Source organism: Solanum stenotomum, chromosome 1 (genome assembly GCF_019186545.1).
Source record: "Solanum stenotomum isolate F172 chromosome 1, ASM1918654v1, whole genome shotgun sequence".
Taxonomy (NCBI): domain Eukaryota; kingdom Viridiplantae; phylum Streptophyta; class Magnoliopsida; order Solanales; family Solanaceae; genus Solanum; species Solanum stenotomum.
The window spans coordinates 19,186,345-19,212,653 of record NC_064282.1 but is presented as its reverse complement, the minus strand read 5'-3'; the positions used below and the strand labels follow the sequence as shown (position 1 = coordinate 19,212,653).

The following is a 26,309-nucleotide window of genomic DNA, read 5'->3' as shown; positions in this document are numbered from 1 at the left end:
TTGAAATTATTAGTGTTAATTAATTATTTTACTTTGTCTTGCTTTTTATCCTTTATCTGAATTTTTATTTTAATTTTAATCAATAACTGATCCAGAAGGACTCGTGAACACTCCTAACCTTATCGTTCTTACTAGTACCTTCTTACTATACATGACATACTTTACATAATAGCCAAACTTTTGTCAGTTCTATCATCTATGGCCACACTTTTAAAATGTGGCAATTTTGTCTAGCTTATAAAAGCATATCTTTTTACCTTACGTGAGCCACAATTTTGTGGTTAAAAACTGTGTATCATGTGATACATAATTTTTGGGGGAAATGTATAAAAGCCCCTTGAACTACAACCAAATTTTTAGTAACACACTTGATGACTCGTATAAATTTGTGTTTTGAATGTTAGGGTAAATTTGAAAAATGAAAAAGATTTCACCGGAAGAATATTTTAGTTATCCAAAGGTTTTCGATGAGTTTTTCATTGATTAAGATTAGATAGTTCAACAATTAATCAAAAATCAATTGACGTTTACTTAGATCACAAAAAATTGGTCACTTCCTCTCCGCTGCAATTGATTAATAATAATTGAAAAAGGGACTTCATAGTTCATATAAAGATATATAAACTAACAAATCTTTATAAATACTCCAAACAAATTTGAAGATGGGGTGTAACTTTTAGAGCCAAAAAATTTGGATGATGCGGCCATTTAAATAAACAAGAGTTGCTCAGATGGTAAGCACTCCGATAAAGAGAAAGTGAAAAAAAGTTTTTTATTTTTAGTGATAAGAAATAAAAAAGAAAATAATACTTACTCACTCAATAAAATGCTTACAAACATAAAGCATGTTATTGAAAATCCATTTATATATTTCAATTATTTTTTTTCAAATATATATTAAGTTAAGTATTAAGATGTCCGATGTCCCCTAGTTTTAGGGTAAGCTCTATGGGTGTGTAACCTCATATCAATATAGAATGCTTTTAAAATTATAAATATTATTATATCACATATAATATTGAGGTGTAATAGCGATATGAGGTGCAATTTTAAATTTTGAATGTTTTTGCTTTCGTAAATAAAATATTTATAAATTAAAAATTAAAATCAAATAAAATATTATCAATATTTAAAAATATAAAATTAATTATTTAATTTCATTTTTAAAGTAAAATCCATAAACAGCTAAACCCCAAAATTCAAAACCCCTCCCTTTACAAAACAGAGTCACAGTCACAGATAAGGAAGGTATCCACATTTTCCCTTCCCTTCCCTTCACACTCTCCAACTTCGTTTTCTCCGGCCGGCCGGCGGGAGAGAAAAATGGTGAACATGAGGACGGCGATGGATGCAGCATTCTGGGACCTCAATATTTGTACACCGAGAGCCCTAGACGGGACGGCTAGGTCCATTCCAGGGGAGCCCATACCACTTGATAGAAGCACAGCCAGTAAAGCTCTCAGAATCCAACAACTTTCTCTTCTCGGAAATGGATTTCCTCTCGGAATCATTCCCTCTTATTCTCCAACTTCCCGGAAGGAATTGGGCTCTTTTGCTCTTCAGTCACTTTTGTTTAAAGCTGCTACTTCTAACTGGTAACTTACTACTCCAATTTTAACACATTTTCATATATAGAGAGTTTTCCTATACCAATAGACTGCCATCATATTGTTTTCATTGTGCAATTGGAATCCTTTTTGCTTATTAACGTTTTCGGCAATGTTAAATCTGGTGTAGGGATAAATGTGATATTTAGAAAACCTCTAATTGCAGAGACAAATTATTTTGATCTTGGAATGATATGAACGTGAATTGAGCTTGTTGATTGCTATGTTGTTCATCTACCGAGGACCTGTGAGGGAATTGTGAGTTTTTTGGTATCCCTGCTTTTTAAGGAAAAAAGTGTTTTATAATGACAACATACCTAACGTAATCCCTTAGTTGGGGTCTGAGGTTGGTAGAGCGTACATAGACCTATCTCTTACTTTGTGGGCTCAAGAAGAACATTTTATAGTGACATAGCAGGATGTAAAATATTCTTATCAAAAGTAAAAAAAATAAAAAGCTAAGAATATATGGATAAGATTACTTTTGTTTTCCAAATTACTCTGAAGATAGGAAAATAATGTGTTCTCTTTCTAATAGCATAATATTGGTTCTTGACCTTACTGGTAAAGTGACAACACGTCGAAATGCAAATTGTCCAGTGTATTATCTAACTTAACTTGGTAAGGTGACCTTGTACTATATTGGAGATTCTAATCTCTATATCCTCTATTTCTTTGTTGAAGTCTATAACTAAAATATACATCACTTGTCATTTTTTCTTCAGTCTAGAAGTAGCACATGAAAAGCTTATAAGAGTGTCCTATATATATTAGTTATTGATTGGTACACTATAATTATAAATCACCCTACAATGTCTCAAGATGTTGTAGTGAATATCAATTAGATTCAAAATGTTGTCTACAATAACTGTGAATTATTCAGGTTATAATGTGTAAAAGATCATGTTTACTTCTATAAATGTTTCATGTGTAAGTAAAAGTTGAATCGAACATGCACAAAATAGTTGTTGACTGCTATTAGTGTAGGTGGCAAAACATTGCTGATCTTGAACTTGAACTACTCAAACTTTTGTATAGTATAATTTTGCAACTGCACATATTTCTTCAGGAACACCAAACTGTCTAAAATACTAAACAAAATTATATTGACTGAAAAAAGTACCCATGTTGTTTAAAAATACACAAAGTTCTTATGTCTTTCTTTTGATTGGTCACAAAGTTCATATACTTGAACTGGTTGACTTTTTATCAAAAGACTTTGGGTGGAAAAATGAATGCATACTGCAATGTGCTAGACGTGGGGGAGACAAAAGACTTTATTTCTGAAGTAGAAAGGTTTTCAGCTTATTTTCAAACCAAGTAAGATGATGTGCACATTTTGGAAACAGCAGAGAAATAATATGCTTTTTGCCAAAGTTCTTTATCCATCAGATGCTTTGCTTCAAACCTTTCATGCTTTTGACTATGTTCAGAATATATTGTTATGATCTTCATTTCTTTTATAGCTGAAAGCTGATTGCTTACATGTGCTTGGATAACCATACTGGTCAAAGAGCCATTAATGACTATTTTGCTCATTCTCCAACCTGCTCTACCCAATTTGTTGCCTTCTCCCTTTATATTTCAAATTGGTGTTGATACTCCCAGAAGCCCCCTATTTATATACAAGATAGATGAATTATTTGTTTATGAATTCATCTTCATAGGTGGCTTGGATTCACAGGTCAGTTTCGACCAAAGAAACTGGTATCTGACATCAAAGCTGAGTTGTCCAGTGTGGATGAATGGGAGCTGCCGATACTAAAAGACATTGGCAAGCATTTCTTGGAGAAGTCACTTTATGCCTTTGGTGTGTGCTCACAGCTATCTCTGACACCCTCTTCTTCTCTGTTATTGAGCACGGAAAAGCATGGCGAGAAGAAAGGACGCCGCTTGAGGGCCATGCTTTTTCATAAGGCAAGGATCTGAAGTCCTTTAACAGTTGGTGCACTGCTATTGGAATGTTATATTTGTTTCTTTAGATGCTTTATTTATTATCTTTCATTTTCTCCAAGTTAATTAGCTTTTTGGTGCTATCTTCACTTTGATTAGGAGTAGTCTTATATATTCTTAGTAGGATAGTAATAATAGGCTTAAGATTGTAGTATATGTTTAAGGTGTTCAAATTTTCCAGAGAAGATTTAAAGAAATTTAACCTTTATTTTCTCATATTACTATTGATGCACCATATGGCAAGATGTGCTTTAATTTTAAAGATGCATTTTGCTCATTAAACGTGCTTCTACTACTAAAGTTGGGATGGCGGTGCTGCATCCACCGTCTTCATCCTATTAACTCATAATTTCATAATACCACACTTCAAAATCTTATTGTGATGTGTGTAATATCTTAGGATACAAATTGCCAAAGTTTTAAAATCATGCCATTTGCCAAATATTCAGTTTTTTGGGCAAGCTTGATGGATTTTCAGTGTAGAAATTATATTTGATGCTTTTAGATTTCGTAAATGATGCAGACTGATTCTGGCTTGCCTATTTTGGTCTTTTTATTTGAACCTTTAAGCCTGTTTGCGGATCCAGAGTAGGTATATAATATATGTTGGGTGTCTATTTTTTTGATACAGTTTTTCTGTTTTCTTCCTTAGATTTGTGCCCCTTTAGGACATGCATTATCGTCTCTTTGCACTCTTAGGCTGTCACATTCTTCGAGTTTTGGACCTAGAAGGCTACTTTACTTCTTATTTACTTTGATGGTGCATTTTTTTTTTTTTTTTATGACAAAGGTGCATATTTTTTTTTTGAGAAAAGTAACCGTTAGTCTATATATCCACAGGTATACTTTGGTGGTGCATTTCACCAAATAACAAACATGGTTTTTCCTTGTATAACTAACCTAAAGGATATTTTGCTTAGTCATCTCACTTTTGTTTAAATGAAATTTTGGAGTCTGTTGCCACTTTGTTGATATTGGAATACTTCAGTAGAGAAATAAATCTGAAATTGCTTCAGCTGGAGGACGATAAGATGACTCAACTCTAAACCACTCTCATAAAGCTAGATGTTTACTTATGCTGTTTAGTTGGGTTATAATTTAACCCCTGTATTTAGCACTGAGCAATTTCTTGACTTTGTTAGCTCTCTAGACTATGAAGCTAACACCTTTTGCTTATGCTCTCTGTGAGCCCTTTTGCTTATTCAGTAATTCTGCATATGCTTGCTACTTATTTAATGAAATACCTTACTTCATCAAAAAAACAAACAAAAAAAGGTCCCCGTTTTATTTCTCCTAGCTCACTTTGGAAAAGATGAAGAATGTTGCTTAGTAAATTTTGGGGATTCCTGACTTATTAAAGAAATTTAATACGGGACAGTATAACATACATGTAAACATGCATGCATTTGTCATAGCGTGCTCCTATGTGGTTTAAACTATGTTCCCAGCTTATGAGCATTTACCATTGTGATGTTTGATTCACTATTCTTCTAAATTCATTGCAGCTTCCTGAGCATGACGTTACTTTGGAAGCAGCATGGCCTGAGCTATTCTTAGACCATAAAGGTAGATATTGGGAGGTCCCAGAGTCAGTATCGTTGGACTGTTCATCGCTGGTTTCCGAGGATGGATTGCGATACCGTTTTGGTTTACATAAGAATGGTGGCCATCCTCGGGCTGTTGATAACATTACTGATGAGCCACCACTCAGTCTGATGCAAGGAATATGTGGAAAAGCAGCCATTTCTTATGAGAAGAGCAAAGATTTCTGGAGAATCAAGGAAAAAAAAGAGGACATCATTATTGAAACAGATAAGGGACGGATTTATCGCCCTTCTTATGATATTCTTCTTAGAGAGCCTCATGCAGCAGTATCTGGAATTATTGGTAACTTCACTGGCTTACAGAAAATTATAGTGTACTTGAATGAATATAACTTGGTAGCTTCCAGATTCTTTTATGACATGGTTTGCTAAACTACACCAATCTTGTATGAATACAGGATCTGGATCTTAACTTCTAACTGAATGTGAATCATCAGAATCAATTCTACAGCACTAAGATAAATACCTAGTTTATTCATAAATATAAACTGTTTGAGCTTATTCTTTCCTCAACATGAACTTTGTTGTGGTGCTTCTGCTAGAATCTTGGGATTTCAATTATTTATGTGGAGGTATTTTGTAATCAATGTGGAACACTTTAAGATAATTGTTACACACCCTTCAAAAGTATTATTTTCTTTACTTCAATAAATTTAAATGACTTAATGGGTATGGTTAATTCTTCAGCATGTTCCTGGAATATTGAAGAAGCGAACAGTATTTTCCATTAAAAGCTGACCAACTTTATAATCTTTGGGGAACTGAACTCGTTGGAGTTTCATAGCACGATTGGTTCTTATGAAATTGGCGGTGTGACAATTTCATGCATATATGATGCTATCCAATGGTGCTACCCCAAAGTCGCAGCACTCACAAAGTAGCTTTACTTGCCTATTTCCTTGTATTGGTTCTTATGGAATTGGTGGTGTGACAATTTTATGCATATATGATGCTACGTTAAAGTCGCAGCACTCACAAAGTAGCTTTACTTGCCTATTCTCTTGTCTAATCATGTACCTCAACTTGTTGATTAGGGGGAACTCTTGAGGCATGGCTCAACAATGGTAGCAGCAGTTCCTCTGCTTCGAGGCATAGAAGTCCCTTTGGTGTTGATCTATTTGGTTCACTTTGCTATACTTTTCAACATGGTAAATTCAGAGAGTCCTTTGGAGACCTCACAAGGGTAGATGCTCGTCTAGATGTCTCATCTGCTTTAGCGTTAGCCAAACAGGTTTCAAAAGTCTTCAGAAAAGCATCATCTAATAATGCAAGAGACGTGCTCTCTTCACCCAGACTCGAATTGATACTTCAGCAGCAGGTAACTTCCAAATATTTCTTCTCACATTGTCTACAGAGGTCACTTGAATGCATCAGCATTGTTATTAAATATCGGTTAAGCTCCTTAGTTTCCGTAACGAGTAGATACATTTTGGGGAAAAACAAGTGGGACTCAGGGTTTGTTTGGTAAATTTTTTCATGTTTGGTTGGTCCGAGATGTTTTGAAAAACATTTCTCTAAGAAAACAAGCTCCTTAAAACTCAGGAAATGACTTCTCTAGAGAAACAACGATATACCCAGGGTAATGCTACAGGTGGGATCTGAGAAGGATAGAGTGTACATAGACCTTACCCCTACCTCTTGGAGGCAGAAAGGCTGTTTCCGAAATGACTTCTCTAGTGCGAGTAGAAAAACAAGTTCTGTTAGTGACATTCCAAACTCATCGTACCCCTCCTTTCCTAGCCCTCACACCTGGACTACCCCTTTCCACCCACCTCGCCCCATGGTGTTTTGCTAGATTACATAAAAATGTTCTTAGAAACATCTTTACCAAGAACAGGAAACAAGTTATTTTCCAAGAAAACATTATCCTTCATACCAATCACACCTTGATATTGTACTAACTAGATCTGTTTCATAGGGAACTTAAATCAGTGCTGTCCACCCACTGACCCACTACTTCTTATGGTACTTTATGACTTACAAACTCAACACTAAGCTGAATCCTTCTCCAATGCTAACTTTGAATGGCAAAACTTTTGTTCCCCCTTTTTATTTTTGGGTAATCATGTTTTTGACAATGATTTTTAAATTTTTGTTTGTCCTTCAAATGCAGGTTGCTGGGCCAATTGTGTTCAGAGTAGATTCAAAGTTTTCGCTGAATTCACCAGCTGGCGTTCAGTTGGAGGATTTTGTATGCAGTTTAAATTACTCTTTAAAGCTTCTACAGTCTGGGAAAGTGGTAGCATGGTATTCTCCCAAAAGGAAAGAGGGAATGATTGAGTTACGCCTATTTGAGTTTTAGAATTGTTTATTTTTATATTGAATGCTTTGTAGTTAGTGTTCTTCTAAACATTATTTCTTGGCAAATGACCCTTGCATCTGATTCACAGGCAATTTTGTTCTTTCTGTAATACTATTCTCCTCACTTTTTAATTTCTCAATATGTTAGAATTCCCTTTCTATAGAGGACCAGAAGATACTGAGCGATAATACCAGTTTGGCGTTATTAGAGATGTTTCGAAAATCAAATGTTCCTATTTGTCAATGGTATTACACTACTTGAAAGCATTCGAGATTCTTTTAGGGCCTGTTTGGAAAAACACCCTGCTAATTGGATTTGGTGTAATTACACTGTCTTGTCATGTTTGGAAGGACAGGTAATTACTTGGTCATCTGGTAATTGGTGTAATTGGCAGGGAGTTATTACACTCTACAATTCACAGGTAGAGGCTGTGAATTGCTGGTAATTACATGGTGTAATTACCACCTGATTACTTTTTAATTTCTTTTTTTTTTATTTCTATTTTTATTTTTTTGTTTTAATTTTTTTTACTTCTATTATTTTAAGTTCTTTTTTTATTTTTATTATTCTAAAAATTTGTAAAAGTTTATTTTTTATTTTATGTTATTATATTTCATTTTCTTCTTGTTCTCAACCTTACTTTACGTGATTCTATGTAATTTTCTCGTATTATCTATTTCTTTATGCCATGTTTATTTTCTCATTAGCATAATTTTATTAGTATTCTAATTTTTAAATTAAAATAGAGTTTATTGTTAAGTAAGGTTATAGACTTACGTTTTCTTTATGATGAAGAAATAAAAATAAATCATATTTATTGCTATGTTGAAATTTGTTATAAGAGTATTATGTTAAATTTTTTGTTTTGAATTTATTACTTATGTTATATTTTCATTTGTTTTAGTAAATATTACATTGCACGTCATTTTTTAATTAGACTTGATAGATTATATTTTTGTCAAACATTTAATAATTTATGATATTTTATTTATATATTACTATTTTTTTTATCAAACATGCATTTCACAATGTTCATAGAAACTTCATACTTTTAGTTGTTACGATCAATTCAATTGAAATATATTAATTTGAAAAAATATAAATCAATTATTTTTTCATAATATTAGTTACAGTAAATACGTTTATTAATTAATATATTTTCAAAAAAGAATATATATCTTAAATATTTAATTTAATGTCATTTACAAAATTTCATATTTGTCTAGTATAAATTTTAAATGATTAATTTTTATTTTTAAAATTTATTATAATTTTATGATTGCAATTGCGCATCCAAACAGAACATGTGTAATTACACTGTGACATCCAAAGAGGACATGTGTAATGTGGCAACCAAACAGGTCAGTGTAATTACTAAATTGTGTAATTACACCAATTTCAATTACCTGGTGGCTTTCCAAACAAAAGTAAATTGGCGTACCCTTCCCCCTCCCCATGACTTGTGATGGTTTATGTCGTCAAATATAGAGATTTACTCGTTGTCCTTTTTCTTTCTTCTATCGACCATTGACATTGATTGACCCAAGCTAAATTAATTTTTTAAGATTCTAATCATGGACCAAGGTTGAAGAGGACAGAGAATCAGTCTTCTCATCCTCCTTGAGTGTCTCAATTAACCGCTATGTTTAGATGAATATGCAGGAAGGAATGGTAAAGTTAACAGGCATACATACAACAAAGTACTTTTGGGGTTCCTGAGAAATTATATGCAGCAAACATCAGATAAAGACAAAAAAAAAACTCAATCTCAATACTTTTGCCCATAAATCATCAGAAACAAAATCCACTAAACATATCTCAACATTTTTGTGTTACAAAAGATATGAGGTTTTACAACACATCCCGCAGTCTCAATGTCACCTGACAATACTTAGTGCCCTAACATCATAAAAATTCAAATGGGCAGGGAAAACTTCACTCAACCAAAGCCAGCAACTCGCTTTCCTTGCAGAAACAATGCCTTGCATCAGTTCCCAAATCCACCTGATAGTTTGAGATGCACATAAGTTCACAAAAATCATTTAATTTGTCAACAACAGACACTAATGAAAGTAGGTACTACGCATAACTTTCAAAACGAAAGTTGACACGCATCAGATAACAACCAATACATAATACAACCTTTAGTTTAACATATTGCCCCAAATCAATGATGAGCAAACTGGATAGACAACTGCACCACAGACCAGACAAAACAAAAAACAATGCAACACCCACTTATCTTTGACACTGCAACAGCATTTCACTATTATGACTCACCCAAGCCTGCCTATCATTCAGAGTAATCAAAACATTAACATGAGTAGGTTAAATATTATTATACTATATTGAAGTGTGTTATAGAAGCTTCTTTTCATTTTTCATTGTTCCTGTTATAACTAATTAGATTCGTCATCTAGCAATGAGTGAAACACTTTTAAGGTGTTGGTAATGTTTGGCAAGATTCACATCTTTAACTAAGTTCAGTTTGCTAACTTCTAACTAATTACACACCATGCTTGAAACTGAGAGCAATTCATCGGCGTCCAGCCTTATAGAGGCCAACCACCCTATAGACTCCACGCTAACATCAACTGCTTTGACAACCAACAATTCGTCATCCTAGATGATATTTCTGAAAGCATCTCAACAGTCAACAGGAATCAGAACCAGTGATATTACCAAATCTGAACATGCCAAGCCTAGTTGATGGGGATTAAAATGATCTAAATGAATAGGACGACAGTATGCCGTATCCTATAGGATGTGATGCCCATGCTTCAACAAGTTTGTCAACGTAAATATTAGTTGAGAATTCTATATGGATTAAACTACCAAGAAGTAGGTAATAAGCAGGTTAGGCCAACAGCAGTTTTACCCATTAATAACCAAGTTAAGTGAACTATTGATCGTAGATGTTAGTCTTCTTCACTGCAACCTTTACTTTCTCTATATACGAGGAAGCTTAAATCAACATCAATTGTCACACTTGTTTTTTAGATAGGCTTCCATATTGTCCAGTAAATCACTCTTGAGTAGGCAGTAAGAGTTCCAGTTGCACTCTACTTATGTTTATCAGGTAAGATCAGTCTTGACAAGTCTCATTTTATCTAATATTCTGTGATCCCCAAAATATATTAAGACATAAACAATACTAAGGAGAATAAAATAAACCAAACAAGTCTTGATTATTTTGCAGAAACTGCTGCCTGTCAAAACTAGAAGAGGACATAAATAGCAAGTGTGATTTTATTATCAAAATAAACACTAGTTCATCAAGAAGAGAATTTGGATCATCTTGGAATGACCAAAAGATGATTATGTATCAGATGGTACTTAGGCATGTCAATAGACACAATTATAGATCAGCTTACAACTAAAGCGCATACCTCATAAGCATTGATGTCAGAGAAAAGAACCTGCAAAAGAACCACATCATTCAGAAGAAGAAAGTACACAAAGGATCAGTAAGACAAGCCATCAACCCCTCCCCACCAAGGGATGGGAGGCAGGAAGCAGGGATTAGAAGTAGACGTACAAAAACCCTACGATTTTACGATTCATTCCAAAGAAACTAGTACCAGGAGCATACAGATAAAATTAAAATTAAAAGCTTACTCTTTGATAGACATTCATAAAATCAAAAATTTCAATAGGCTTACCTTCTTCCCCGTCTCTACTTGAGCAACGTCCGAACCAACAGAAAGAACCTAAAATTAACAAAATTAGTCTCAGTCAGTCATCAAAACGATATATAATATAATACCATCATAAGCATCTTCAATCTGTCCAAATGACTAAACAATATGCATATCAGTTAAAACTTACTTCTCCCATAAGATAGCGCTCAAACTTCACTGCCGATTTTGGAAGCAATACTCCACCAGCAGATTTCTGCACACGAACTCTTTCTTTAAGTGAATATTACAGGAATGTATCCATATTGCTGTGTATCTGGCCAGTCTTATATAACAAGAAGCAAAATCAAAATTATCCTATGCTAATGCACATATGTGCCCATAATTGTTGTAGGTCGAATAATTTGTATCAATGGGAATGTCCATCATACAGACTTCTTTACTACAATAGCAAGAATGAGTTATTTCTTCACAGCTATGGAACCAAGTATATAAGATTTCCAGGAACATTACAAACAAGAAACAATCATTAAGGGGAATAGGAGGTGGGGAGGACAAACAAAAAAATGCTCATTGGACTCTAATGGAGAAAATAAATACTAGTACGTTGTACTAAACCTAAAAGTAGAACAAATGAATTGTGCCTGAAAATGTAGAGAAAGCTTCATTTTGAAAAAAGATTGTAAAAGATTGAATTACTCATTCTTCCTGAGACCATTGCAAGATGAATCGATATATACATATAACATACTGTACTAGCATGTTTTTCTTTTTCTATCACAACTGAAGCATCACATGTACGTACATCCACACAATAAACTAGTTTAAATTCTCTCAAAGACAACCTATCGCTAACGAACAGTACAAATCCTTAGAACCAGACATAAATATTTCCAGGAAGACTCAAGGAGAACAAAAGGACAAGCTTTTCAGATAATACCTATTGCAAAACAGTCAAGGCCCTTTTGAGCATCTACAGAAATTCGAGTTACATAGTCATATCTAGTTGTGAAAACTGTGGTGCTCAAATCACTGGTTTCAATAGAACTAACTTGATAGTGCATAATCATTTAGTACATGGGATAAGGATAAAAATCCCGAGTTAAAATTTGGGATTAATTAAATCCCATGTTAGGGATATAACAATCCTGTAGGATATCCTTGCTTATCTCATCTCGAATACCAAACAAAATTCACAAGTCCATTTTGCACAACACATACAAAGTACAGTTCAATTAGGTAAATTGGAAAAAAAGAGAAACCAATAAGAGACATGTGTGAAAGTACCTCAGGCAACTCCTCTAACCGAATCAAAACTCTATCAGCTTGCGGCACAACCTATATTCATCACAAAACAAAATCAATATCCATTCTTCATATTCCTTCTTGAAATAACAATTTAGGTAATTCACTTTTGACTTAAAATAAGCATAAAGGTGTCACCTTTGTGGGTTCCCATTTCTTGGAAATGGCATTAATTCTCAAAGAATTTCTTTTCAGACCTGTCCAAAACCCAAAAGGGTAAAAGTAAATAACAAGAAAACATAAAATATCATGAAGAAGGAGATGGGGTTGTGAGATATGTACCAATGGGTTTTTGAGGAGAGAAAGAAGGAAGATTTGTGGAGTGAGAAGTGAAGGGTTTAGCCAATGTAAGGAAGGTAGACGCCATGGATAAGGAGAGAGGAGCAGCAGAGAATAGTGTGTGTAGGTGTTTGGTGACACAGTCCAAAAAGGGCAAATAAAAGGGTGGGGGAAGGGTACAATTGTAAATACATATACAAAAGATTATTGTTTCTTCTAGATAGTTCCATACTTGCACAAAATTTGGAGTAGTGAAAGGGTAGCATTGAGAATTATTTTCGTGTAATTTATAAATTACATATTTGAATTGCGGAAATGAAGTGCAAGTGAATTATTTGTATCACATCTTCTCCAAACCCTATTACTCCTAATAAATAATATTTTGCACACCTACCTTTTTACTCCTTACTCGAGTGTTTGTATCTCATGTTTTCAACATTACTAAAGGTTTATTTTTTTAAAATGGTAATATTGATATTCATAGACTTTAAACAGCATAAAGGTAGTGTTATGAATTGATATTCTATCTTCTTCCTCCTCCTTAGTTGAAGTGTATTAGTAGTAGTATTTTTTCAANAAAAATAATGAAGAAAAAAACACAAAATTAGAATTTAATGTTAAAAACTTTTAGTGACGATTTTCTGGGCTTTTGAGGCGACTGTTGTTGCCGCTAAAGGTCTAGTTCTTTTGGAGTGTTAACTCTTGAGGGTATTTGTGGTCTCTTAGGATAACAGCAGGGGCATTTTTTATCCCAAAATGTAACGAAGGATATAAATGGTCTATTTCATATAGTTCGGGGGCAATTTTGACCCTTTTCCGATTTATAAATTACATATTTGAATTGTGGAAATGAAGTGCAAGTGAATTATTTGTATCACATCTTCTCCAAACCCTATTACTCCTAATAAATAATATTTTGCACACCTACCTTTTTACTCCTTACTCGAGTGTTTGTATCTCATATTTTCAACATTACTAAAGGTTTATTTTTTAAAATGGTAATATTGATACTCATAGACTTTAAACAGCATAAAGGTACTGTTATGAATTGATACTCTATCTTCTTCCTCCTCCTTAGTTGAAGTGTATTAGTAGTAGTATTTTTTCAAATCTATAACAATTGGTGTAATGCTTAATTTGAAGAAATGAGTTTTGAATTGTGAATATAAAAATTTAATTTAAAACTAAATAAGTATTGGCAAAAAACTTGAAAAAAAAATTAGAAATGACATCATTACAAATTTGAAGAAACACCTGAAAATTTATCTATACATATTTGAATTTTTGTCTTGACAACTAAAAATTTTAATGAGATTGTTGAATTTTTCTTTGATAAGCCAAGCTTTGTCAAATTGTAGATACAAATTTTTGCAACGTCACTCTCATATATCTAAAGTTATTTTTGAAGTGGTTAAACTTGCAAAAATTAATCAACCTCTAATATAATTTATAATTGGGGATGCCACATTCGATTGAACATACACTTGCATTAGGCTTTTTTCTCTCAACTCAACTCATAATTACTCTAGACTTCTCTCTCCCCCTCAAATTAACTTATCAAGCCACTAACATTGCTTGTTGAGCTTAATTTATTTTCATTTACATCTGTTTCACTATAGTAAATTACATTAAAAATTAACTTACTAGAATAATAAGGTGTCTATTAACTAATTTGTAATGCACCATGTTAGTCATCAGTATTAACAAACATTCTTATGGATGGAGTGGTGGGTGGGGACAATGAATTTTCTCATACTTTTGCTGTAATACAGAAATCAAACAACGGCTACTTGGGACCACCACTGTCTTCCTTTCTCCTTAATCTCTGCAACAAACTCAATCATTTATACACTTTCTTGCTAATCATCCTTTTTTTATGTTTTCCACCAAGAATGAACCCTTTTTTCACTCTCCATACTACACTAACCCTGTCTACATTGTAATAGGCTGACACCCATCTCAGAAAGTTTCCTCCTTTTTCCTTTTTATCCCCATTTTTCTCAAGCTCACTTTTTTGGGTTGTTATGATGGTGAAGAAGCTTTGCTGCTTTCAGTATTTTGCTCTTTGGAGTCTCCTCCTGGCTGTTCTTGTTTCCTCCAAGCACCATGGTAAACTCCCATTCCTTTTATTTTCTTGGCTATTTTTGGCATTTGGCAATTTTACTTGGAGTGTATTCTGGTTGTCTAAAAAGTTTATGCTCTAAAAAACTCATCTTTGGATGAGTTATCTTCATAGTCTAAAATGGCTAATTAGTCAGTCCTTGTGAGAACTGTTTTTTTTGTTTTTACAGTGACGGGATTTGATGAAAAATGATATATTGCTGAAAAAGGGACTATATGTTGAGGGAGGAAGGGGTGTGGGTGGCATTGCAGCTAGGCTCTAGATTCAAGGTTTTGCTTTTGTTGATTTTAGTTGATGTTTTAGCATTACTACACTAATTTCCATTTGGGTTTTGACTAGTTGATCTCAGTTAATGTTTTAGCTTTACTAGACAAATTTCCATATTTATAAAACTTGCTTTCTTGTAGTAAGAAAGGTCTTTCGTGTTGTAAGAATCCATGTCCATAGAAAGAAGATGAAGCTTAAACTAGTACTCTAGTTTCCTAGTGTTGATATAGTAATATATGAAGCCAAGTCTATATTTAGGTTTGTGGACTGGATGTAATGGATACCAATATCCACTTGTTCCCATTGAACCCATATAGATCTTAAGTTGTAACCACAGGTGGAACCAGATTCTTTAAAATTTGGGGCTGATTCAAATTGCTCATGAATTAAACATATTAAGAAGAAGAAAGTTGGAAGGATATGCTAAGTGTAATTTTCTTTAGAAAAATAAAAATTGTTAACTATGAAATTAGTAGCAAGAAGTTGCCCTTGCCCTCCCTCAGAACAGAATTGTGTCACAGTCCTGGCTTCATTTAGCACTTACTACAGTTTGCTTACTATATATGATTTTTGGATTACTTTAGTGTTCTTCAAGAAACTTTTACTTGGTAGGCACTGGCTCACTCACTCGGACAATACGGTTCTGTCCCCTTCTCCCATATGGAGTCACAGGCTGCCTGATGCTTATCGAGCTTCCTTTTTGTGAATCGACCACGTTCATTTGATTAAATCAAGGACACAATCCGTCTGGCTTTGATGCACTATGTCTTAGTTCCTTCCACAATCTTATTTATTATATTCAGCATTCTCAAGTTTTCTGACAGTGAATACCTGGCTTTAATCTTTTTTGTATGGTTTGTCTAACATACTCTGAGATCCTTAAGAACACTCGAGGAGGAATGTTGAGCAAATGAAATGGATTTGAATAATAGAGGGTCTACTTAGTTTTTTAGTACCCATGTCCTAAAAGCCACTCAATATGTCTAATTCTTTACATTGTAACTGATGAAAATGTAAGCTGGTAGAAGAGCTAGTTAGATAGATTGTTAGTCCACTCTTACATTCATGCTGGAGTCCTGAGTCCTCCATCATTTAGACGGTTCATCCTCTTCTGTCCTTTTGTTTGTCTTCCCTCAAGTTCTTAGCTGGAATTTTAAGTGATCCTAGTATTATGAAGCTGAAATACCCATTTATCTAAAAAGTGGAGAAGAAAAGAAGCTAAAGGAAGAATTTACAAGTTCAGTTTTAGACCGAGATCACTAATGCAATACCCAAGTTTACGAGTAAGGAGCCAAAATTGCAATTCCTCTAAGGAATGAACAAGATACATAAGGGCTATGAAATCGATATTTAGAGAAGTCGTATTCTAAAGGAAGAGTTGTAAAGAGGAAAATGAAGAAGAATAGACTTGGCCAGTGTCTGAAGTTTAAGCTTGGAGGGTATTGGTGGCTGTAAGAACTTATCATCTGATATTAGTTAAAAGCAAGGGCTACTACAACCACATTGCCTCTTTGGATAGATGAAGGAATACAACATGAATTTTTTTAGAAACAAATGACATAAAAAGGTTAAGTGTCAACTTGTAGATCTGACACCTCCCGATGGATCTTGAGAGCTGGGGGTGATTAATTACTATATATAGCATTGAGTGATCAGATTCTAGAAACTTAAGTTTCGGAGGAACATCTATAACCTACAGAACTAAATTATCAGGGAGTTGAGCAAATTTTTCTAGCTTAAGTATATTGTCTTCGAACTTTGAAATAGCATTGTTTTGCAATTGATGAATTTAAAGGAACAATTGAATTTAGTACCCTTTCTTTAAACCAGCACCTCATTGTTTGCTGTGCTGAGTGCTACAGGAAATTCTGCAAATGACCTTGTTGATATCATTAACAAGAACAGAACTGGTCAAAAGCTTCCTCAACTTAGCAACAGTCCTGGACTTGGGTGCATAGCCTTGCAGTATGCAGAGGAATGCATGGGGAACTGCAGTTCAAACAACAGTGTAAATTGTCACCCTTCTGAAGATGACTTCACCGAAATTTTTGCTCCAAACTGTGGCGTTGAGCTACCCACTTTTGGGACCATATCTGGTCACATTCTCGGCTGTCAACCAAAGTATGTCGAGCCATTGGAAGCCTTCTCAAATGTACTTGTTCATGACAAAAGAACTCTTTCTCTTTTGAGGAACAAAACTTATACTGAAGTTGGAGTGGGGATTATCAAAGCTCACAAGCACAAAGGACCTTACTTATGGTGCATTTTGTTTAGTAGTAGCCAGAGAAATACCACATTCGTACTTGATGATCTTGGTGAAGGGATTAAGCAGAAGAAAGGATGCTATAGTGGAACCAGCTTCCCTTGCAGCAGAGCACATAGAGACAACGGTCTTTTATCGAACAAAATTGGGATTTTGGTTCTGCTCTGTGTTATCTTCTTTCAAGAATTCCTTCTCAAACTTTTCTGATATTACTATATATCTGTACTCACCTAACATTTTGTCTCTCATTTTGCTGAATACTATACATCTAAATGTTCTGTTTATCATCAATTAGAAAAATCCTCTGGTGGGACTTGGACCTAACATCTCTTGGCCTCCATAAGAGTATACTTATGTGACCGAGAGACTTAGAGAAAATATACGATAACAACGACTATGCCTCAATCACAAGTAAGTTAAGGTTGCTATATGAATTCACATTGTCCATATCGTTTTACGTTTAAGCTATCTCAACCTCTTAAAATAAATATATATTTCTGTATGACCAAAAGTAATAACTATAGAGAAATATGGAGCCACCTGATCACAATGAAAGGAAAGATTTGGTGAAGTACACATACATAGTTGGTCTTACCAAAACCAACAAAAAAAAATCATAGGCCAGAAGGCACTCAAAGCAGAAACCATTTGGCAAATAATACATACTTTTCAGCATATTTCTTGAAAATATTTGGGGTCACTATTTTTTTTTTTCTTTTTTTCCCACCTAATATTGGTGTCACTGTGCATAGACAAGACGCAATATGTTGGATGACTATTTTACTTTAGGGAGATTAAGGTTGACTTAATCCAATACACGTACAATTTCTAGCTAATTTACCTCTACTAACCTCAAATTAACACTTGTTCTTTTAAAGAAACTTCTATAAACAATAAATTAACTAACAATATCATCATAACACCACATAGCACCCTTGGGTGCGGGCTAGCGGTTGACAAAAGCAAATTCAAAATTTGAACTTTGAGTTTCAAATTCTTGAACGTCTTTAATGTTAATAATTGACTTATGAAGTTAACATATACACAAGTTTACCCCAAAGTAACAAATCAACGCACAATATAATCATTAGTCATGACACACACAAAGAGACCAACATGAAACATTGCATGATTCTTTGCACTTGACTATGTGAATAAATCAACCGGAAAATAACTTTGATTCACCTGATCAACAGAAAGATGACATGTTTATCTTGTGTATCAACACTAAAAGGCGAGTTTTTCTTCTATTCAATCTATCTAGCCCCTAAATAAAAATTTAGAAAAGAGGGAAAAAATACCTAAAATTCAAAAGATCAGATTTTTAATTAATTATTTTTTGACAAAGAAAGAGGTTGGTGGACGAATGCTTGCTTTAGATTTGGCTGCATATTTGAGTCCTTTAATTTATCCACACATTAATTTTTATTTTGAAAGAGATTCTTTGACTGCGTGCATGACAAGTAAATATATATATTTAGTAGAATTAGTACTAAAGACAATATCGGGAAAAGTTGCTACTTTTTATTTTGTTGGATTGGATCAACTATATTTATGTTCTTTATTTCTCTAAATCATGAAACAAGTGACCTCAAAATTTACCTGAAAATAATATTCTTCTTCTACTACTACAAGTATTAATCTTTCTTAAAGCATCTTCTTGTTGCCCCCTTGCTTTATTTTTGTTTGATCAACTGTTTTTTTCTTTTGTTCCAGTCTCTTTTTGCCCTTTTTCATCACACAAGTATATGAGCTAATGTACCAACTAAAAAAGCAATATTCATGTTAGGAAATATTCCAATATGTTTTCTTGGAAACATGACTTGTCTTATTATTTTAATCGGGAGATCACGAATTCGAGTTGTGAAAATAATTTCCCGTAAAATTTTTAGAATAAGGCTGCATACAATAAACCTTGTGATCCGATCTTTTCCTAAATCCTATGCATAGTAGGAGCTTAGTATATCAGACTGCTATAATATGAATTCTATAACATTTTAATAGGATAGAAACTTCAAGCATTTACCATGAATTCTATAATATTTTAATTTTAATAAAGACGACTCACAACAACAATTAATAATAGTTATAATTATGTCTCAATTCGAAGCAAGTTGTGTTTGCTGTATGTCGAATTATCAATATTCATGTCGCTCCATTTGAGCTGTTGATTATATTATAATAACTCCACTTAATCTAAAAGTTCAATAGGAGTAACATGAGACTAGAGAAAGATTTGAGTATCAAATTTAATTTTTTATAGAATATAATTTTAGATAAAATATTTGCAAGTTTTCTTTTCTTTGGTAAAATAGTTGAAGAGAGCAATTGAGGCAAACGGCGTAGGTACAAGTATTTAAATTGTTCTCGTAATTAAGGTGAATAGTCAAAGAGGTATATATCAACCACATGGTTGTGGTGCCACCGCTGGATTGCTTCATCTTTAACTAGATGTCTCGAGTTCGAGTCTAGGGTATGAAAAAGAAAATCATGTTGGAAGCATTAACCTATAATGAACCCTACAGTATGCGATACAAATTTAGTAGAGACTAATATATAGACTACGAACATCAAACATGAGAAATTATATTACACATATGGGATGACATGAGAAATTATATTACACATATGGGATGACATAATATCTTGAAGAAGTTTGGTGGTCAATGAATTTCCTTGTATAAATATAAATAATAGGAAGAGTAAAATCTTAAGACACGTACATGTCATTACCTAGTAAGATAGGATAAAATATGTGTGCATGACAGGGCACGTCAAATAATCCTAGTTTGAAATCTTAATTAATTAATGATAAGGACTTTGGGACAAAAATAATTGATCTATAACCTAATATTGGAGAATTCACATCACATGTTTGCACAACTATTTGGTACATACATACGTTGACAAAAGAATGTCAAAACTATAAACAACTTGCTGCCGTATAAAAATAGTTTTCATACCCTTGTGCTTCTCAAGTCAAAGTCCTTCCCCCCAACTTAAACTTCGCTCTCAGTTGATCATAGATTTTAAAATTAAAATTTGTAATTAGAAAATTTGAGTTATATTTGAATATGTATTCTACTTGAAAAAAACATGAAGTTTCGGAAGTGAAAGTATCAAAAACTCAAAATCTAGTTTGAGCTGTTTTGGAAACGTAAAATATTTAAAGACTTTGATTAAACAGATAGGAGTATTTGAAAATAAATCTGCTAACTTATTTAATGTGTAATTTGATATGTTAGATCAGTTCTTGCTATTACCGTTTAAGTAATTTGATTAGACGCTAATTGAATATCATATATAGTTGAAATGAAGAAATATTATGTGGTAATGCTACTTTGTATCCACTAATTTAAATAAAATTATAGATCTTTCTCTACCCACAACTAAACGGTCAACCCCCTAAAAAATGGTTGTTACTTTAGGTAAATATGCAGAAAACGTACGCTAACAAGAGAACAATTAATTGTTTTATTTCTTTATTGCCACGTTGGGTCCTTCTTGTTAGGGGTAGGAGAAGAGGCCAGGAGGGTCTATCAAAATATTAAAGTAGAAAAATTATAGGACCAACATTTTTTTTACAGCTAAATGGGGGCCATACTCTCACCATTTATAGCCTGGGACTTGACCCCTTTTTGTCTCATACCCCCATCTATAAACACATAATAATAATCGACTCCAAGAGGATATATAATGGATTCGTCCCCCTATAGTTCGTTGACACAAGGTTAGCTTATTTGCTTGGATTTTAATTTGGTTAACTAACCACCAATTGATATCCTTACATATGAAACTTTGACCATATCTTTACTAATGATGTATTATTATTATTATTATTAAGTAAGAATTTAAAAGATCCAAATACCAATTGAACAAGTTAAGTTCCAACCAAGTTGAAATATTAATGAGAACACTAGTTTTTTTTATATGATTTCATTTAAAACCCCAACCAACTCATCGCTAGCTATTCAATCCCAATAATCACTCCAACAATAGTGCTATTTTGACTTGTGATTTTTTCAAATCCTCGTAAAGAATAGAATCATTACCATTCATGGACATGCTTTAACCTAGATTAAAAAAGAAAAATGTAAAACAAAAAAATGTAAAAAATGGGTTTCTACTATGTACACACTAATTTTTTTGGTTGCTAAAATCCACTCACAAAAATAATGGATATTGGAGTGGAAATAGCAAATCTTTGATGGTTTTTTTTTCCACCTTTTTAGTGTATATCAAGAGAGTATACTAAAAGAAAATTTTGCCCCTGTAATGCAAACGAATATACAAACTCATACCCCTGAGAGCCAGCGAAACAATTCGCTAATCTCCTCCCCAACCCGGCCAGCTTCCAAATCCTCAATGGGAACGACGGTGTCGCTCCGCCGGCTACTTCCGTTGAAAAACCTTCCGGAGCTCCGAAATGACACTGAGCGAGATGAGAGAGAAAGTGAAGCGATTCTATCAACATAGTCCCTAAGCCAACTCCGTCCACCACCGGAAACATCCGAAGCTATGCTTTCTCCAGGAGGCGCCGGTATCGGTACTCCGATCGATTCCTTGTCAGTGCATTCAGAAGCACCTCTTTGGTGAATAGAGCCAGCTGAAAGTTCGTAACCGTCATCCACAATATACTCGAACGAGCCAATCGAGTACGATCTCTGACCATCACCACCGAGTGAATCGGAACCGCCACGTCGGCGACTTACACTACCGAACTCAATCCGAAAACTACCACTATTCCGTAGCTCATTATTCCCGGCGCGAGCGTCGTTGTTTTCCGCCGCTAACACTTTACTGAGCACATCTGCGTCCGTAGGATACACAGGAGACCTGCAGAGAGGACAAGTTTGGTTTGTTACAAGCCACGCGTCTATACAACCGCTGTGGAACGCGTGTAAACACAGCGGAAGCAGACGTAACTGATCGTCCGGCTCAAATTTCGATAAACAAACAGCACAATCCACGCCAGTTAAATTTCCAGTAACAGAACGGAAACAGAAAAGCGGTAACGATTCAAGTAATTTCTCATCTTCCGAACTCCGTTGATTCTCCAAACAACGGTCTCCGGTAACCGCCTCAGCAGCAGCAGCAGCAGAAGCATGCGATACAACATCATCGGCGGTGGCGTATGTACGGAAGGAGCGGTGGAACCGCCGGGAGAGAAGGCGAAGGATGAGGTATATAGAAGCAGAAACGATAATAGCAGAGGCAATCACAATAACGACTATAATGAACGACGACGATGCTGATGATGAAGGAGTTTGATCATTGATAACGGCAGTGTTATCAATAGGTCGAGTCATGGCGGTGTTGGGAATAGCTCCGCCGTTGACGGTGGCGGTGAAAGGCATTGGGAGAGGCGGAGACTGAGGAAAAAAGGCGGACATTTTGTCTAGATTTGAGGAGGAAAACGGAGGTGTAATAAGGGAGGTAATAAATAAGGTGATCAGAAAGAGAGAGGAGATATTTAAGAGGAAACCGATAAAAGTAGAGAAGGCATGTTGTGTCTTGTGTTTGTGAATGGAGAGGTTTTAATGTGGGTTTGGTTCGAGGTTGGGGACTTAGATCTAACATTTTTATTTTTAAGATAAATAAAATTACTATTTTATTATTTTATATATGTGGATTATAATATTTTTGGAAATATATCGAAAAATAATTATAGTTAATAATGAAGATAAATTATGAATCAAGTGATAAATTATTTTTTAATTTTCTAAACTAGCCAAGTAAAAATGAACATTTTCTTTTAATATAGTGGACGAATGAACTACTCCGTCTATTTTCATATTACTTGGCTTGTGTTGAATGTTGATATCTTACACATTTCTTGAGAAAATTTTAATATATAAACATAGTTGATATATGTATAAATCATCTTTTATTAGTTGACCATCAAAGGATATGATGTAGTGAATACGTCTGTTTCTTAACTAGATATCTCAAACTCAAGCTTTGAGTATGAAAAAATTCCTAATAAAGAATATTTCATCTGAAATGAGACTTTATGTTAAATGAATTCAAATTAGTCGGACTTCAATATCAATATCGAACGTGAAGGGGTGAGGTGAATGGGAGGAGGTTAGAGTGAGAACAAAACAACGTTAGTGGAAAGATGGTACGGAAATTCCAATTTTAGTTAGTTGAAAAGAAAGAAGACTGGAGTTGAGTAGGTAAGCGAATTGAATATGGCGCCCACATAATAAACAGAGATGGAGTAGGCCTGCGTCTTTAGCTTATGAGCCTTTTGGTACGTCTTCTTTCTCTTTTATATAAGTTGGTTTTTTTTGCTAATTTTATTGTCTAATACTCTATTTGATTAGTTACTCATATGAAAACACATTAGTATTATAGTTCAACTAATTCTCTTTTTCATTTTTCGTATGACGTACAGTTGAACAGTTATTAGAAAGTAGGAGTAGTACTACATGCATATTGTTTACACTTAAATATTGGTACAACTTAATTTGTTTACGTGGCTTAAAAACACGCAGATTGATATGATCAAACAATAAAAGGGTTTATATAAAAAAAAAAATCATATTAAACATGATGAAAATAATGAATGAAAACAAATAATAGTATAGAAGTAATGAAATTGATTAAGTCTATTCTCCATAGTGTTAACGAAAATGCAAGAAATAATATGTTTGATAGTTCCAGAGTTCTTGGTTACAAAACTTAAAGAGTAATAAAAGTGCAATGGAATATATATACAAATGTGAGGGAGAGATGAATTTTAAGCTAAAATCCAGATAATGTCTTGCGTGATTTTTGCTCCCAATAATGACATTAATTTGTACGTTAATTTTGTTACGTGTTGGACTGTGTAACTGTTAGAGACAAGGGCGTAGCTATAGCCATCCAAGAGTTTCCAATTGGACACTCTTTATCAGAAAATTATATTGTATATATATGTCAAACTATTTATTTAAATGATATATATTTAAAGTTAAACACTCTTGACAAAATATATGTTTTTTGCGCAATGGTAATGGATATCTATTTGAATGAAGGAGTTCTGACTTTGAACCCCAAATAACACAATTTTTTTTTTTTATTTTGACAATCACAAATTATTATTCTTGGACACACTTAATAATGACTTTCGTCAAGTGCTAAATATTTGGCAGTCAATTAGGTGTTTGTAGAATGGAAGTAACGACTAACGTGTTTACAACTTTACACTAAGGTGGATATTATTCAATATATATTTAATAATAAATACTCTATGAGATAATAAAATTAGGAGGAAATTAGAAATATGACTAGCTAGGATAAGGATTTGATAGTCAATTATCCAAAATATTGGACAAGCACAATTAAGATTTTATGGAGTATGTAACCCCAAAATATTGAAAAAAAATGAAAGCTTTATTGATTATTAATGCATGGGGGGTCGTGTATTTTAAATTTTTTTAAATTGTTGTTACGTAGCTTCTATGAAATTTTGATCGCCAGTCATAATTAAAAGGCAAAGGATCATACTAAGAAATTTTACCTACCATTAGTCTATTATAGTCTGGGTCAAGATTTTAAATTTTGTTTATTTTTAAGAAAGTATTTCTTATTCTAAAAAATTCAAAAATGTATTTTTAAATATTACTACATTTTTTGTTTAACTAACCTGAAGTATTATTTTATCAATATTAAAGTACAATCTATGTTTCATTTAAGTTCTAAACATGCTTCTAGAAGAGACTGTTTTTTCATTTTCTAGAAAAACAACTCAGGTTACAAAACGTTATGATTAAACTCTTAATCCTCTAAATTAAATATTTCTTAAAAAAAATATTTTTAGCTTTCAAGAAACTTGACTAAACAAGACAGAAGCTCCACAAGTATTTACTTAATCTTTTGGAATACTAAAATACTACTCCTATTTCATTTCATAATAAGTCGTAGTATTTTAGTTTAGATATGCCCCTTTAAGAAAATTGTTCACTCTTAGAAAGTAAGAAATCTTTTTATCAACTTAATCTTAATCAAATGTCTTGAACTTTTTTTTAGTTATTTAATTGTTTATTATTCATGTAAAAATTTCACTTATCCAAATAAGAGTAAAATTGAAAGAAAAAAAATTAACGTCTTCTTGATTTTGTTAAATACCCTTTGTTTTTAAATCAAATAAAAAGATAAAAACACCACATATAATTTGAAACAAAGAAAGTATATAATAATTAGTAAATTATATTTAAAAATGATTTACAATTCTATAATAGCTAATTTATGAAATATTATACTTTGTGATTCGTCTGATTAATTCTTGAAGTAGGTAGTGAATTTTACAATTTCATTAGTCATTAGCAACACCTATAGGCTATAAGTGAGTTTGCAAATTACAATTCTAAAAAAGCCATTTCCTCCTTTTATTTCTACTTCTCTGTTATATTAAAAATATTTTTTTACTTTTAATTATCTGATTTAATAAAAAAAAACATGTTAAGAGTAAAGAGAAGCCAATTGGAAAAAAAAACTAAAAAAAGCCAATCGAATCTGATCAAGCACCAAAGAACAAGCCAACAAAAAAATAAAATGTGAGAATCCTATAATATAAAAAATTGATACTAATAAGTCAACAGAGAAGATAAAAAAGAGACCAAAAGGGATATATGTAAGCTCATAAATTGTTTTTCTTTTTAATTCTTATTTAATATTCGATAGGTTTATCGATGATCAAATAATTCAAATTTTCTTTGTATAAAATTTGTTCGAGAATAACACTTTTTATTAAATATATTTTATATTCAAAACTCAAAATTAAGACTTTTGATTAAGAAAAAAAAAAATCTCAATCCGCTGCACCACGACCTTTGTAATGTGGTACCTTATAAAACTGTTACTTGTCTGTAACTTCTTATTTATGCTTGTCGTCTTACAACTATATAATACTACAGCTTTATGTTCTATTCTTTCCTTTTGTTTTCTTTTCAACGCTCTTCTATGCTTTTGCAACTTTATAT

General features: G+C 33.2%; 4 protein-coding genes across 4 annotated transcripts; 2 read left to right on the top strand and 2 right to left on the bottom strand.

The window, feature by feature from the left end:
• Positions 1-1,226: 1,226 nt before the first annotated feature.
• On the top strand, positions 1,227-7,470 carry LOC125847964 (protein TRIGALACTOSYLDIACYLGLYCEROL 4, chloroplastic). Its single transcript, XM_049527734.1, has 5 exons — positions 1,227-1,595; positions 3,275-3,524; positions 5,066-5,447; positions 6,199-6,482; positions 7,278-7,470. Exons 1-5 carry the CDS (start codon positions 1,324-1,326, stop codon positions 7,464-7,466), a joined length of 1,377 nt encoding a protein of 458 aa, XP_049383691.1. The 5' UTR covers positions 1,227-1,323; the 3' UTR covers positions 7,467-7,470.
• Positions 7,471-9,228: 1,758 nt separating this feature from the next.
• On the bottom strand, positions 9,229-12,824 carry LOC125872538 (10 kDa chaperonin 1, chloroplastic-like). The gene is made up of 7 exons (XM_049553274.1): positions 12,692-12,824; positions 12,548-12,606; positions 12,392-12,442; positions 11,295-11,360; positions 11,129-11,176; positions 10,856-10,885; positions 9,229-9,470 (listed from the first exon to the last, which is right to left on the bottom strand). Exons 1-7 carry the CDS (start codon positions 12,774-12,776, stop codon positions 9,402-9,404), a joined length of 408 nt encoding a protein of 135 aa, XP_049409231.1. The 5' UTR covers positions 12,777-12,824; the 3' UTR covers positions 9,229-9,401.
• A 1,564-nt stretch (positions 12,825-14,388) lies between these two features.
• Positions 14,389-17,656, top strand: LOC125841848 (uncharacterized). Its single transcript, XM_049521035.1, has 2 exons — positions 14,389-14,797; positions 16,940-17,656. Exons 1-2 carry the CDS (start codon positions 14,713-14,715, stop codon positions 17,545-17,547), a joined length of 693 nt encoding a protein of 230 aa, XP_049376992.1. The 5' UTR covers positions 14,389-14,712; the 3' UTR covers positions 17,548-17,656.
• Positions 17,657-21,465: 3,809 nt separating this feature from the next.
• Positions 21,466-22,920, bottom strand: LOC125861934 (E3 ubiquitin-protein ligase ATL4). Its single transcript, XM_049541890.1, is given in 2 exon segments — positions 21,466-22,874; positions 22,876-22,920. Coding segments are annotated over 2 exon segments (1,284 nt in total). The 3' UTR covers positions 21,466-21,635.
• Between the last annotated feature and the right edge of the window lie 3,389 nt (positions 22,921-26,309).

Coding starts and splice junctions, on each gene's coding strand:
- LOC125847964 (XM_049527734.1), top strand. CDS start 1,324: ATGGTGAACATGAGGACGGCGATGGATGCAGCATTCTGGGACCTCAAT. Junction 3,525..5,065: donor GGGCCATGCTTTTTCATAAG/GCAAGGATCTGA, acceptor AATTCATTGCAG/CTTCCTGAGCATGACGTTAC. Junction 5,448..6,198: donor AGCAGTATCTGGAATTATTG/GTAACTTCACTG, acceptor CTTGTTGATTAG/GGGGAACTCTTGAGGCATGG.
- LOC125872538 (XM_049553274.1), bottom strand. CDS start 12,776: ATGGCGTCTACCTTCCTTACATTGGCTAAACCCTTCACTTCTCACTCC. Junction 12,443..12,547: donor AGAAATGGGAACCCACAAAG/GTGACACCTTTA, acceptor TGATGAATATAG/GTTGTGCCGCAAGCTGATAG. Junction 9,471..10,855: donor CTGACATCAATGCTTATGAG/GTATGCGCTTTA, acceptor TCAAACTATCAG/GTGGATTTGGGAACTGATGC.
- LOC125841848 (XM_049521035.1), top strand. CDS start 14,713: ATGATGGTGAAGAAGCTTTGCTGCTTTCAGTATTTTGCTCTTTGGAGT. Junction 14,798..16,939: donor TGTTTCCTCCAAGCACCATG/GTAAACTCCCAT, acceptor TGAGTGCTACAG/GAAATTCTGCAAATGACCTT.